The 13,397-nt window shown below is 36.4% G+C and overlaps 1 protein-coding gene across 3 annotated transcripts; it reads left to right on the top strand.

The window, feature by feature from the left end:
- Positions 1 to 515: 515 nt before the first annotated feature.
- LOC135629459 (uncharacterized) lies at positions 516 to 12,755 on the top strand. Of its 3 annotated transcripts, none has more exons than XM_065136846.1 (8): positions 516 to 1,427; positions 4,616 to 4,804; positions 6,595 to 6,687; positions 6,797 to 6,979; positions 7,056 to 7,158; positions 7,236 to 7,424; positions 8,398 to 10,847; positions 11,907 to 12,755. In XM_065136846.1, exons 1-8 carry the CDS (start codon positions 1,197 to 1,199, stop codon positions 12,486 to 12,488), a joined length of 4,020 nt encoding a protein of 1,339 aa, XP_064992918.1. In that variant the 5' UTR covers positions 516 to 1,196; the 3' UTR covers positions 12,489 to 12,755. The 3 variants fall into 3 exon arrangements, with proteins under 3 accessions (XP_064992918.1, XP_064992920.1, XP_064992919.1); XM_065136847.1 differs by lacking the exon at positions 516 to 1,427 and adding an exon at positions 6,349 to 6,438 and having other exon boundaries at positions 4,667 to 4,804; XM_065136848.1 differs by lacking the exon at positions 516 to 1,427 and having other exon boundaries at positions 4,665 to 4,804; positions 6,585 to 6,687.
- Positions 12,756 to 13,397: the final 642 nt, after the last annotated feature.

The following is a 13,397-nucleotide window of genomic DNA, read 5'->3' as shown; positions in this document are numbered from 1 at the left end:
TCTGCAATCGTTATCTACACAATAGTAAGTTTCCGATTTTTACTTTATTCAAGTTACTATCAAAGCGAAATCTCCTTGCATTTTACGAAATCATTTTCGAATTTACAAGTTTTAATCCGCTGTACTAATTCACCCCTCTCTTAGTGTCGCTTTGATCCTAACAAAGACATTCAATTTGATTAGTGTATTAGTGCATAATTCATAAATCTCAATTTCGAATCCACATATCCATCATTTAATATAATAAATATTTTTTTAAAAAAATATATATATTTTGATTTGGAAGAACTAAAATTATGTGCCCTAACTCCTAAATTAATAGATCAAAACTTACTCTCTTGTTCTATTTTTTATGACTTTGAGGACCATCATCCATGGTCATTGGCCAGTAGGAGTAGGCCCCACCGAGAACAGGGCACCGGGAGGACTCTCTCTGTCTCTCTCTCTCTCTCTCTCTCTCTCTCTGTTTATATATATATATCTATATATATATACAGACAAGTGTAGATGTTGGCTGCCTCTAACCCTTACATGCCCTAAGGCTCCTCGCTCTCTCGCACATACATTCCATAGCTTTGCTCCTCCGAAGCTCGCAATTTTCTACTTTTGATTCATCCGTCGATTGGTAATCTGTGGAATCCACTGAATCCCCACCGCCAACAGGTGGGGCTCGCCTGTAGTTTGATTAGGCGCATCTCCCCACTTTGCTCTCCTTGTGGAGGTCCGTCCGGGGCGTGGATCGTTTGGTGTCTGCTTGAATCGGAGAGCGTGGTAACAAAGGCGTCGGCTTTACCTTATTTGGCTTGTATTTCCGCTGCCCTTTCCCCTTGTGTAGGTTTGAGAAAATAGGCCTTTTCTTCCCGATTAGATCGGTGAACTTGACCTAAGGTTTCTGGATTACCCGGTGAAGAGTTTTGAGGAGATCCACCTGATCACCAGAGTGAAGGATACTCCATCTTTGCTCTCGAGTGCTAGGTTGCTGGTATTTAGGAAATACAAAGATTTGATCTTTGTTGTATCTGTTGTCGTTGTGGCTGAAGATCTTCACAGAAAGCCTTTTTTGGGTTGGGTTTTCTTGGAAGATTTGTCAGCCTGTGTACAGTGGATTGAGTTGATATTGCGTAAAGGAGAGTGTTCTTTCTGGTGTGTGGAGGCATCCAATATAGCATAGAGCAATTATTGTACAATAGCCTTCTATGGGTGAGCATGCAGTCCTGGGGCAACCTAATGGGCTATTGCCCAACGGTCTTTTGCCCAATCAAGTGTCTAATGTGACCCGAGCCCTTGATATGGAGAGATGGTCAAAGGCTGAAAAGAGAACAGCAGAGTTGATAGCATGTATTCAGCCCAATCAACCATCTGAAGAACACAGGAATGCTGTAGCCAGCTATGTCTGCCGGCTAATCATGAAGTGTTTCTCCTGTCGGGTCAGTTGGTCTCCTTATGATTTTTGATCCTTTAGCCATATGTTAATTCAAAGAATATAAATAGTATTGTTTCAGTACTCTCTTTTTACATATTTTAGTGCAGAGAAAGTCAGGCTCTTTCAATTTCTTTTCCATTTTTAGATATTAGACATACATTATATGTGCATAAAGAGGAATAACAGAGTGTACCTTCTATGTTGTACATTTTATGTTATATATGTTCCTTCTTTTTATCAGTTACTTTTTGTTGTCATTTGCATATGTTGACATATCATTTGACCAGAAATTTGGAAATTATTTAAATTTGGATATATAATGACTGTAGTTTGGAAGAAATGCTTTAGTTGACATTTTTTGAGGAATTCAATAAACCCTGGTATGAAGTTGACAAGCTATTGCTTGCCTATTAAAAAGGCTAGATCTAAATGGTGAGGCCTTTGCCTTTGTGAATATGCAAGAATTTAAATTCTTGTCGCATACATTTTATTACACTGGTTCAAATCATCAAAGATACATGAGAAGTAGTGATACAGAGAGTTCCGAGGAGTTGTAACAAGGTTGACCTAAATTAATCACTTCCTTAAGAGTTACCTCAGCTTTGTGGGATGTGGTTATTTTAAATTTTGTTACTTGGGACAATGTGTTTGATTGCATTTGTATGTTGGAATTGAGAAGCATTGAGATAAGTTGTTTTACAGCCAGGTTAGAGTATTTAATGAATAGGTTTCATAAAGGAATAACCATGCACCAGTTCAATCATTTGTAGAATCTCAGATATAAAAAGATTTGACATGTTATAAGAGTAGCATCCTTTGATCTAGGATAACAAGGTAGTGAGCTTTCCATCTTGCAGCATAATATAGGAGCTGTGTATTGATTACTGAAGTTATGTTATCTTAGGTGCATGCTTAGACATTTTGTGCACTTTATTTTGGACAAATTCTCTTGTTATGTCATAATTTGTTGGAGTGTGGAGTGTGTGGGGTATGGATGCTGTTTCAGGGATAATATATTCGCTTAATGTTGTTTTTTTTTGTTTAGTAAATTTCAATTGGGTGTCATTATTGTTCTATTGATGTCAATTTTTGGTTAGCTTCACAGTTATCTGATAGAGTTAATGCATATGAGTTATATTTAAAGTGGAAATTGGACTTCCGGCAGTTAATAAGCCATCAATTTCCATGTTTGGGAAGACCTGCTGTCTTTTGATTTAGAACTTTGCTGGATTTTCATTATTCTAGGAAGGTTCTGTCCCTTTGTTTTCTTTGTTTTTTTTTTGAGATTGTGGTCATTTTGAAGATTATGCATGAATCTTGGTGTAGTTTCCATAAGCTGCTGTCAGTTATATCTCTTCATAATCATTTAAATATTTTTCTTATGTTTTAACTTCTCTATTCTCTTTAAATTTGTTTTATCTCTTGATATTTTCTGTCAAATCTTTTCAACCTGTCAAGTGAATCCTGAAATGAGCTTAACTTGAGCATCCCAGTGGTGTACCCACACAATTGCATAACTGCAATAAGATGGTGGTGTTGGATGAAACAAATCATTGAATATCTTGTCTACAAGATCTTTTATATTTGATGATGGTGGCAGGCTTTTTTCTAGGCAACTTGAGATTCATGAAGAATTTTTTTGCAGAGTTCTTGACATGGATACTGCTACTTGCTAATGGATTACAAATGATAGATGTAAATTCGATCAACTCGCAAGAGTATTGAATTACTTTTTCCAGTTGACATATATTGAGTAAAAAGATTAAAAAGTTCGAGGAAACAATTTTGAAGGGTCCATAAATGAAGACATTGGTGATAATCATAAAGCTGAACCCTTGGAAAAGCTAATTGTTGATCTATTTTGCATAGAAATTACTGTATGAGAAATTTGCTCATTTTTGAGCCATTATAGGTTGAACCTGTTGAGCCAGGAACATTCCTTTGTTTAAGAAATGCCTTTAAGATTTAGAACAAAGGGCTAGATATTGTAGAAGTTTTGGTGTTGGTGGTAGAATAAAACCTTGAAATTGGTTTTTATCTAGTACATCTGTAGTTGACCTAAGGGCTCATTTACTTGCAAGGAAGTGTCAGCATTTTGTGTTCCCTACTTTGGCTTTTGAAAAGAGATCTACAAATTGCAAAGTGAAGCTTTCTTGAAAATGTGACTACCATTTTTCAAATCCTTTAAGAAATAGAAAAATGTTGAATTTGTTGCTTTCTCTCCTTTAGCTTTTTACTTTTGCTTCCAACTTCGATAAGCAAGGGTATTTTCTATTCTCTTGCTCTCTCTAAGGTATGGTGGCTTGGTGTTGGAACCTCAAATTCTATCCAATTTCATGGATTTCACAATCATCATAATCTTGTTGTGTGCCCTTAACTTCATCCATGTCCAATGGATAAGCCTTGTCAAAGGGGCCTTACTCTAATTTACTAAGAATGTTGTTTTATTGATTTTATTCTACTACTAGAGACATAAAAAGTTGGTGGCCTATTGTACAACAAGGCTTTTGCCAATGCATGAGTTTTAGAGTTAACATGTGTTGCCTTTGCTTGCCAGGATATTGTTTTTTCAACTAAGCTTAGTCACCTTGCTTAATACCAGGGCCCAACCTCTATAGTGATATAACAACTGATTAGAAAATAACTATAAAGTGAAACACCAGGAGATATGAATACGAAATAAACTATGCTTTGAAGCAATATTTTAAGATGATAGCTTTTAAATTTCAAAGGACATGGCCCTTGATGGATCTGAATTGCTATGAACAATCTGGAAAACTGATTCATTGTCATAGTCACTGTTATATATGAAAACTCTTCAGACTGTTACTTGTGCACCATGGGAGTTTTAAAACTTTTGAGAACATATCATGAACTGGATTGATCTCACATTTGAAATTTAGGTGCATCTGGAAGAAGAAGAGATAAATTACCATTGGATGTGAATTTTCTAATAGGTTGCAGGAAGCACTTAAAATTTTAATTACAAATGTAAAATACGGTGGGTTCTTCTTTTGGTTAATTTATTAGGTCAATTGCTGTGTGCCTTTCTGTTGATGTCCTTTCTTTTGGTTTTTTGCAGTTTCAGTTTAATTTGCATTGTTTTTATGCATACTTTCTCTTGTTTTCTTACCATGCTGATGTATTCAAACATGACACTGATACATTGTTTCATGTTTCTTGTGATCTCAGGTTTTCACATTTGGGTCTGTACCTCTCAAAACCTATTTACCTGATGGCGACATTGATTTGACTGCATGCAGTAATAATGAAGATTTGAAGGATTCATGGGCTAATGCAGTTCGTGAAGTGCTGGAAAATGAAGAAAAGATTGAGAATGCTGAATTTTGTGTAAAAGAAGTCCAATACATTCAAGCAGAGGTATATCTCAATTTAAGGCATTCAATGGGTGGACATAAATTATAATAAATATAAACTCTGGCATGTGTCATTTGCTTGCACAAGTATGCTTTCTAGTGAATATACTTCACCATGAATATACTATTTTCTTTTGATCTTCTAACTTCCATTCAGTTTATAGTACTTGATGAGTTGATGTTACTATTCTTTTCCAATCATTTTATAGTGTTCTTCTTTACATGAACATGCGGTGTTCGCTTTGAGTATCTTTATTGTTCCAAGAGACAAAAGTGTTATGATTTAATTGCTCAACTGGAAGCTAGCTGTCATGCAACTTAAACATGATAATGGTACATTACTGACAAACAGCATGCAATATTGACTAAAAAGCAACAAGTCAACTGCCTTGTAATCATCATACTTTATGAACAATCGCATACTAAATGTTGTTTCTCTGTATGTTTTGACTTATGGAGTGACTGATAGGATTCTGTTTTTTGTTTTGGCTATCAAATCAGATCCTTTCTTATTATTTGGGTTATTCCCATGCTTCTGTATGTGTGCAATGAATATGGCATATAAACTAGCTCTTTTATTAGAGTTGGTATCTCTTAGAAAACTATTTTATTCTTATTTTGGAAATGTTGGTCCAATGCACAAGCCTCCCGAACCAATGTGGGTGCTTGGAAGGACAAATTTATGCAGCCTTGCCCTAATAAGAAAAGAGTTTGTTTCCATGAACTGAACCTGTCACAAATGAGCAACCTTTTGATGGTGCCGAGGCTCACCATCATTTTAATTTTCTTTTGTGGTTGTGAAATGCTGGAATGAATGAGTCAGGCTGTGGAAAATGGGGGTGATGAGAATTAAATAAACATGGAGTTCATCGGTTGTATGCATCAGTAATGTACCAACTATGATGACTGGGTCAGTACTTGTCCATTGTGGCATTATAAGTGTTGAGACTAGGTCGATCTGCCTGTATCGGTTGTGTTAAATGGACTTTGAAATCTCATGTCAAGTCCTGTAAATATTTAGATTGGCCTAAAGACTTCAAACTTCTCAGAAGTAAAACTGTTAAAAATAAGTACAAATAGATTCTAGGCCATATCAAACTTGTAGATTTTTTCACTCGAAAATACTTAGATAAAGTAAATTTATAGCCAAGGATGCCAGTTTCTAATGAGTTTTTATGGTTGAACACTTTGGGTCTGGGAACTGTTATCTTTTATCTGGTGGTGTTCTTCTTTCTTTGTCCTTGTTCTCTATTGTTAAATTTCATTATAGATTTTTTAGTCTTCTGAGCACTTGTATGCTAAACATTTCGAATACTGAGGTGGTACCTGTACCAGAATATTACTGAATTGGTGCATATTAATTGATTAGATATGGTTTGCTTCAGTATTTCAATAAAAAACTTTGTCTAGTATGTTGATACTAACAAGTATTGTCAAGGTACAGTATTGAACCAATACAATATGGTTAGTGTGGTCAGTATTACCATAGTATTTGAAACCATCATTATGATATTGTTGATCTTGAGTTAAATGTATTACTTTGTGCAGAATCTGATATGCAATCAATAGGACGTAATATCTTGGACTTCCAATCAATGATGGTTAATTGCTATCTGCGTTAATCTAATATGTCAAGATGTACGCCCTTTTGTGCTGCAACCTACATTTTTTTAATATCTAGATATTTTAATCTTCTTTGCTGTTTTCATTTGAATAACTTGGCTTTCATATGTGATAGCATCTATATGATTCCTTTGGAACATTGTTTCATGTCTCATTTTTAGCCCTGTGCAGGTAAAACTCATAAAGTGCCTTGTAGACAACATTGTTGTCGATGTATCCTTTAATCAAGTTGGTGGATTATGCACACTTTGTTATCTAGAAGAGGTTGGTATGGATTTTGATTCTGATGTAGAATTTGTTGAACTGATTCTAAAAACATCTGTTTGTACAAGCAGCATATTTTCTTAAGCTAACAAATATGATTGTCTTATAGGTTGATGACTTGATAAATCAAAATCATCTACTCAAGCGGAGTATTATACTGATTAAGTCTTGGTGTTACTATGAAAGTCGTATATTAGGTGCTCATCATGGGCTTATATCCACATATGCTTTGGAGACCTTAGTTCTTTACATGTTTCATGTGTACAACTCCTCCTTTGCTGGTCCACTTGAGGTAACCTAGTTTTTAAAGTTTTTTTATACTACTCACCAGCAAACTCTAATTATCATTATTTTATTTGCAATTATAGGTATTATACCGTTTTCTAGAATTTTTTAGCAACTTTGATTGGGATAATTTCTGTGTTAGCCTATGGGGTCCTATTCCTATCAGTTCACTTCCAGATATGTTCGGTAAGTTTGTCTCACACTTCAATACTAGTTCTGTAGAGAATGTGCTTTCTTGATCCACTATTTGTCACATCATGTAGCTGAACAGCCTAGAAAGGATAGTGGCAAGGTGTTCTTTAGTGAAGACTTTCTCCATGGCTGCAGTAAAAAATATGGTGTTATCATCCCTCGTGATCAAGAAAATCAAGCGCAACCTTTTGTTTCAAAGCATTTCAATGTAGTTGATCCTTTACGTACTAACAACAACCTTGGACGCAGTGTGAGTAAAGGTATGATTTATGCTAGTTATCTGGAGTTATATGAACCGGTTTATACTGATGCTACTCTCACTGACAATGCCTAATCTACTGATTTAAATCACAACCTTAATGTAGAAGATTAACCTTGATTGAGAACAATTACTTGCTTTCCTTCCAACAATTGTGGAAGCAATAGGAGTTTAAAATTTCTTTTTTGGTTTTGCATGGTGTTGAAGTTGGATATATTAGAAAATCTTGGCTTCATTGTAAATTTACTCTTTTGTTATCTTGAGATGGACTCAGATTATGTGTATAAAAGGGAATGAGGAATTTGCATGATTTGGTTTCTGTAAATGGACATTTCTTTTGAAAATTGACCCTATTGAATATTAACAGTGGTGGAGAAAATTTGAACTTTATTAACCTGAAGTTGTTCCAATCTTTAAGTCATTTTATGGACCTCTTGGTAGTTATCAGTGTTGTGTTGGTGATCATGGTTTCTTTCATAATTAGATCTGGTTTTATGATGTTGAGGACAGGACCATGTCAGAAGCTCTTCTTAGCTGATGACAATGGTGGTCACTACTATGTCATGTTTGACTCCAGTATTTATATTTGCTTTGTCAATTGATGAATAGAAAGCAATTATTTTGTCATGTTATGCCTTTGTTGCTAGGATTCACCTTATGGGGGAATATTTCTTATGTTATTTGCTTATTCTTGTTAAAAAGGCCATGTGATGGAATTAACTGTAATTGGGTTGCAAGTACTGAACTATCTATGTGATCATATAATGCTGGAAACGTGGAAGTGACTGGGTTCCTATTACCAGCAATTTTGTATTTGATACCACTATCTATCCACTTTTTGTGAGAAGTTATAGGCTTAGTAATGATTATTATTTCTTTGTCAGAGTAAAATGCTATTTTGACTTTGGTTGTTGATGTTTTCTGAATCGACATGCATAGAGCAATGCTAATATTGTCTTTTTTAATTTTATTAGGTAATTTCTTTAGAATACGTACAGCTTTTGCATTTGGGGCCAAAAGGTTGGCCAGGTTACTTAAGTGTCCAATGGAAGACATAATTGCTGAAGTGAATCAATTCTTCATGAACACATGGCAAAGACATGGGAATGGTCCTTGTGCCAATGTTCCTATCCTAGATTTGCGACATTTGCAAGTTCTGAAAAATGTTCCAAAAGAAACAAACAATTCAAAAAATACCACAAATGCCAAAAAGAAAATTGAAAATGTTGGAATGCATGCTGGTCATGAAAGTGATCTTGGAGCTGGTGGTGATTCTCGAGAGCTCTTACCTGGAATCGACAGTACTATTGACCAAAACTCTAAAAGGATTAATGGGATAAGTAACTACAATAAATCCTTGGTTTCTCGTTGTCGGGGTCAGAAATATTATGGTGGGCAAATCAATTCAAGGGTCTCTGATCAGTTTGAAAGGAACAATAGCTATAGTGGTTCTGTGCACATTGACAAAAGCCAGAAAATGTTTAAATCTAATTACTCTCTTGAGGAAGAAAGGCAAGGGAGATTGCAGTTTCCAAGGGTGAGATCCAGTCCTGAATTGGTGGAGGCAGCACTTGATTTGTCTAGAGGGAGGCATGACAGCAAAATGGAGACCAGAAAAACTCAGGATGCTCCTGCAGATACTGGATATAATATCAGAAGTAGCTCGGGTTCTGAAGCTACAGGGAGTCAAATATCAAATGTCGATCCTTTGCCAATGAGGCAAAGCTCATCTGACAAAAACCTTGAAGTTGTTTGTGATTCAAATAGTGCTTCGAATAACTTTCATGGTGATTTTAACTTTGGGACTTTGCGTGAGGAGCTTGCTTCTGTCTCTGAGAGAATGGAAATGCAACAGGAAGAGCAGGACTTGATCAATATGATGGAATCATCCGACATCCACAGTTTCAATGGACAGGTTCAGTTGCCAATGTATCTTTCTTCTCATTTTCCATTGACATTATCTCCTGTGCCAAGTTCATTTGATATTTCCCAGAGAAATTGGGCAGGAGTTTTTCCTGCTAATCCACCCTTGATTGGTCCTTCCTGGGGTTCCAGTATGCAGTTCCATCCAGGTAGTGTTGCAGCACCTCTTTCCCATTATTTTCGTGATGCCACCTTTGGGTCAAATGGGAATGATGCGGTTGAGTTTGATAATGAGGGTCCTCTTATTACAGAACTGAACTCAGAGGAGTTTGACTTCATCTACCAGGAGAGTGATGCTGGGGCATCCAGAAGGTTCAACTCTGATGACAGTGGCCATCATATGTTTCATTCTGATAGCAAGCAACGGAAACCTCATTATGGTTTAAACCCAGTACGTACATCGCGAAACATAAATTCTGGTGCTTTATCAATAGAAAAGAGTAAATTCACTAGAGAAGTGAGAGGTTTGGTTAGAGAAGATGAAAATGATACATTTCAAAATTCCAAACCAAAAAGTAAAGTAAGTGATCATAACTCCAATTCCAGGGTTGCAAACAAGAGATTTGAAAATTTTAGTAATGGCTTTATGGAGAAAGTCCCCAGGTCAGCAAGTGATAAATGGGAAAGAAAACCAGTCTTTTCTCCAACATTCTCTTCTTTGTCTGGAAAAGCTATAAATGGTTCACAGTCTAAGAGTTCATCCAATCATGTTCAGCCAGTTGTTGATGATGGGATTTCAAATTGGACTTCTATGTCCCCTGAGGCAACTGATGGGTCCGAAAGAATCACAGGATCTTCCATGTTGTCTTCTGGAAACATGAGAAACCAACTGTTAAATGGATTTGAACCAGCACGGGTAACTGGATCAGATCAACTGCTTCAATTTGCACCAGTGCTTGTAGATACTTCCCAGCAGAGCAGAGGGGACAATGCAAAGGGTCTGCCTCTAGCATTTGTTCCTACTGGCCCACCATTTCCATTTGTGATGGTACCAGTGCCAGTTTATAAATCCATAAGCCAATTAGAAAGAGATGATGAAGTAAGTCATTGTGGAGCAAAATCTGACTTGAACATTGACTTGGTGGAGAGTTCTGATCATTCTAAAGATTTCTTGAACTCAGCTGCTTCAAGAGTGCCTGGACCTGAATCCTTTGATGAGCTGCACAAACCCGACATTCTGAACAGTGATCGTAACAGCCATTGGCAAAATCTGGAGTATGGACGTTTGTGCCAGAATTCCCACTATCATGCACCATTAGTTTATTCTTCTTCCCCTCTTATGGTGCCACCACAGTATTTGCAGGGGCCATATCCCTGGGATGGTCCTGCCAGGTCCATGTCAGCCAATCTGAACTTGATGCAAGTAATGGGGTATGGTCCTTCTCTGGTGCCCATGATACCTCTGCACCCTGGACCTGATAGGGCTTCTGGTAGTTTCCAGCATTCTGGAGATGAGGCACCACGATATCGTGGTGGTACAGGAACATACCTGCCAAATCCTGTAAGAAAATTAATATCTCAATCTCTCTTCGTTCTGGAATAAGAATGCCTTATCTGAGTTATCAAATTAGAAACGTGGACTTGCAAAAATTATCAATATTGGCCCAACTGAGTTGTTTGTTCACAAGAAACATGTACACATTTATTTTTTAAATGTATGAGGGCTTGTTTAGCTTCTGACTTGCTTTGAAGTTTTTTTACTACTGCAAATATCTACCCGGTTATCAATATTCTCCTTGGCTTCTGGTTATGGTGGATTTCATGTTAGAGTAAGCTACTGAAAGTGTACACAGATTCTTACATAAATAGTTACCATTCCAAATTTAGTGTTTTATCCAAACAAGTGTACACAGATTCTTCTGTTTGTCTTAATATGTGATTGGGTCTTTGCATTTTATGAATTCTTTACATGATGAGAAGATAGGAAGAAACAAGCAGAAATTTTGTTACCACTTGGGTAAGAGATAATGGTAACAAATTTCAGCTTGAATTTGTCAGGTTTTTACCAGGATAAATGAACTTGGAAAAGTTTTTCCTCTTTTTCTTTTTACTCATTAAATTCTTTCTTGAATGTGCTTTGTTCTATTAGTAAATAGTTGACATATGCTTCCTAGGTGCTTCACTACCTGGCTGTAGCACCTGAACTTGAATGCAAGCAACATCATGCTTCTACCTTTGTTACTTCATTATGTGTTGATGGAAAGTATTGTTTCGTTAGGAAATTCTATCCTATTCATCATATAATAGGTTCCATTAAATGTTTTTTTTGGTTAACAACAGAACACATTTTCTGTGATTTGGATTTAAAGATACACATTGTAGTATGATACCATTATTGGTTTCATATATGTTCCATATACTTGTGCCATTGTGAAGGCCCATCTCCTCTATTAGGGCATTTCACTTTAACCTCTCTTTGGTTAGCATTATCCTTCAAACAATCTAGTTGCAAGATTCATAGCTTAAGAGAATGATGTTTAATACTTCTTAACTTGATACTTTACCTGCATGTAGAGGGCATAGATTTGATATTTTTTTTTGGCTCTTCTTTTTTGCACAGAAATTCTCTCATAGAGAACGACAATCAAGCTCGAGACACCACAGAGGAAACCACAGCCGTGATAGGCACGACCATAGGGATAGAGAAGGAAGTTGGATCAGTTCAAAACATAATTTACGCAATGGTGCTGAGAGGCCAAGAGCACAACCTGACCAACACGCCACAACAAAAAATCATGTAGACACACAATGGGACTCTTACAGGCATGTGCCAGCTTCCTATTACATGGTCCAGAACAGTTCTTTTGGGTCTTCAAACTCATCGCATGGTAGGGGAACTGCGGTTGGCACATACACACAATCTGCTTTAGGTTCAGACGCAGGAGGTCCGACAAGACCAGAAATTCCTCCTTTCTTGATGGTGTATCCATATGATGAAGGCGTCAGTGATGTTTCATCTGTTGAGCCACTTGAATTTGGTTCACTTGGGCCAGTGCATCATCCAGAAAACCATGTAGCACATCATCCAAGCGATGGAGTTCCAGCAAGTGGGACATATGAGCAAAGGCATGGTGGTACTTATCGAGTTGGTTCATGGCAATCATCTCCAGATCAACCCTCTTCACCTCAGCTTAAAAGGTAGTTCTAAATTAACAATCAATTCACAGTATTTTCTTTTGCTGTGCATATTGTTGTTGTAGTCAATTTAGGAGAATAATGTAAAATAGAGTTTAGATATGCTAATAAGGTGTCATTTTGAACATGAATATGGCTCACAATGGTCAACCCCAAATATGCTTCTTAACACTCGGGTAATCTGAAGTGTATGAAGTGATTGTAGCATGTTTAAACGTTGATTTTAACTTGTAGTTGACAATTACAAGTAGGCCATGATACTGTTCTTTGATAATTCTGTCGTTTGTTTGATGAGTTAAGAGCAAAAAACAGTTAAATACTCGATTATTTATGAAAAGATGGTCACCGATTCCATTGAATCACAGTGTAGAAACTGAGAGTTTGCAGAGCTTGTGGTTCAATAACTACACTTCATGACATGTGTGTTGGCTATAAATCTGCCATATGCTAGTATAGTTATCATATGACAGTAATTCTTAGCATCTAATATGATTGATTTAATACCCATCTCTGGCTTCAAAAATGGAGACATTTTATGTCGAGAGCTATAAATCTGTGTTACATTTTTCATGGTCGACATTTTCATTAAGCTTATCATGTTAAATACAATACGTTGCTCTGCTTTCGATTGGTTGCAGTTTAATATGGTGCTATGTTTGCCAAATCTTCTCAATGACATGTTTTGCCAATAATCAGCTTCCATTTAGATCATTTCTTTTATTTGATATCGATGAATTTTGGGATTTGTTTTTACTTTCATCGTTTCGGAACCTATTCTCCTCGTATGTTATTATGAACCAAATTATAATTTGCTATTTCTCTGTATAAATTACACAGGATTATTTGCTAGTTACTAAAATAAATGTAAAGGTGATGATGAGGTGCCCAATTGGGGCAAATTAAATAGGAATAGAAT

The sequence above is a fragment of the Musa acuminata genome, chromosome BXJ3-1 (assembly GCF_036884655.1).
Source record: "Musa acuminata AAA Group cultivar baxijiao chromosome BXJ3-1, Cavendish_Baxijiao_AAA, whole genome shotgun sequence".
NCBI lineage: Eukaryota > Viridiplantae > Streptophyta > Magnoliopsida > Zingiberales > Musaceae > Musa > Musa acuminata.
Note: the sequence above shows the minus strand (reverse complement) of the source record. Positions and strands in the feature narration are given on the sequence as shown.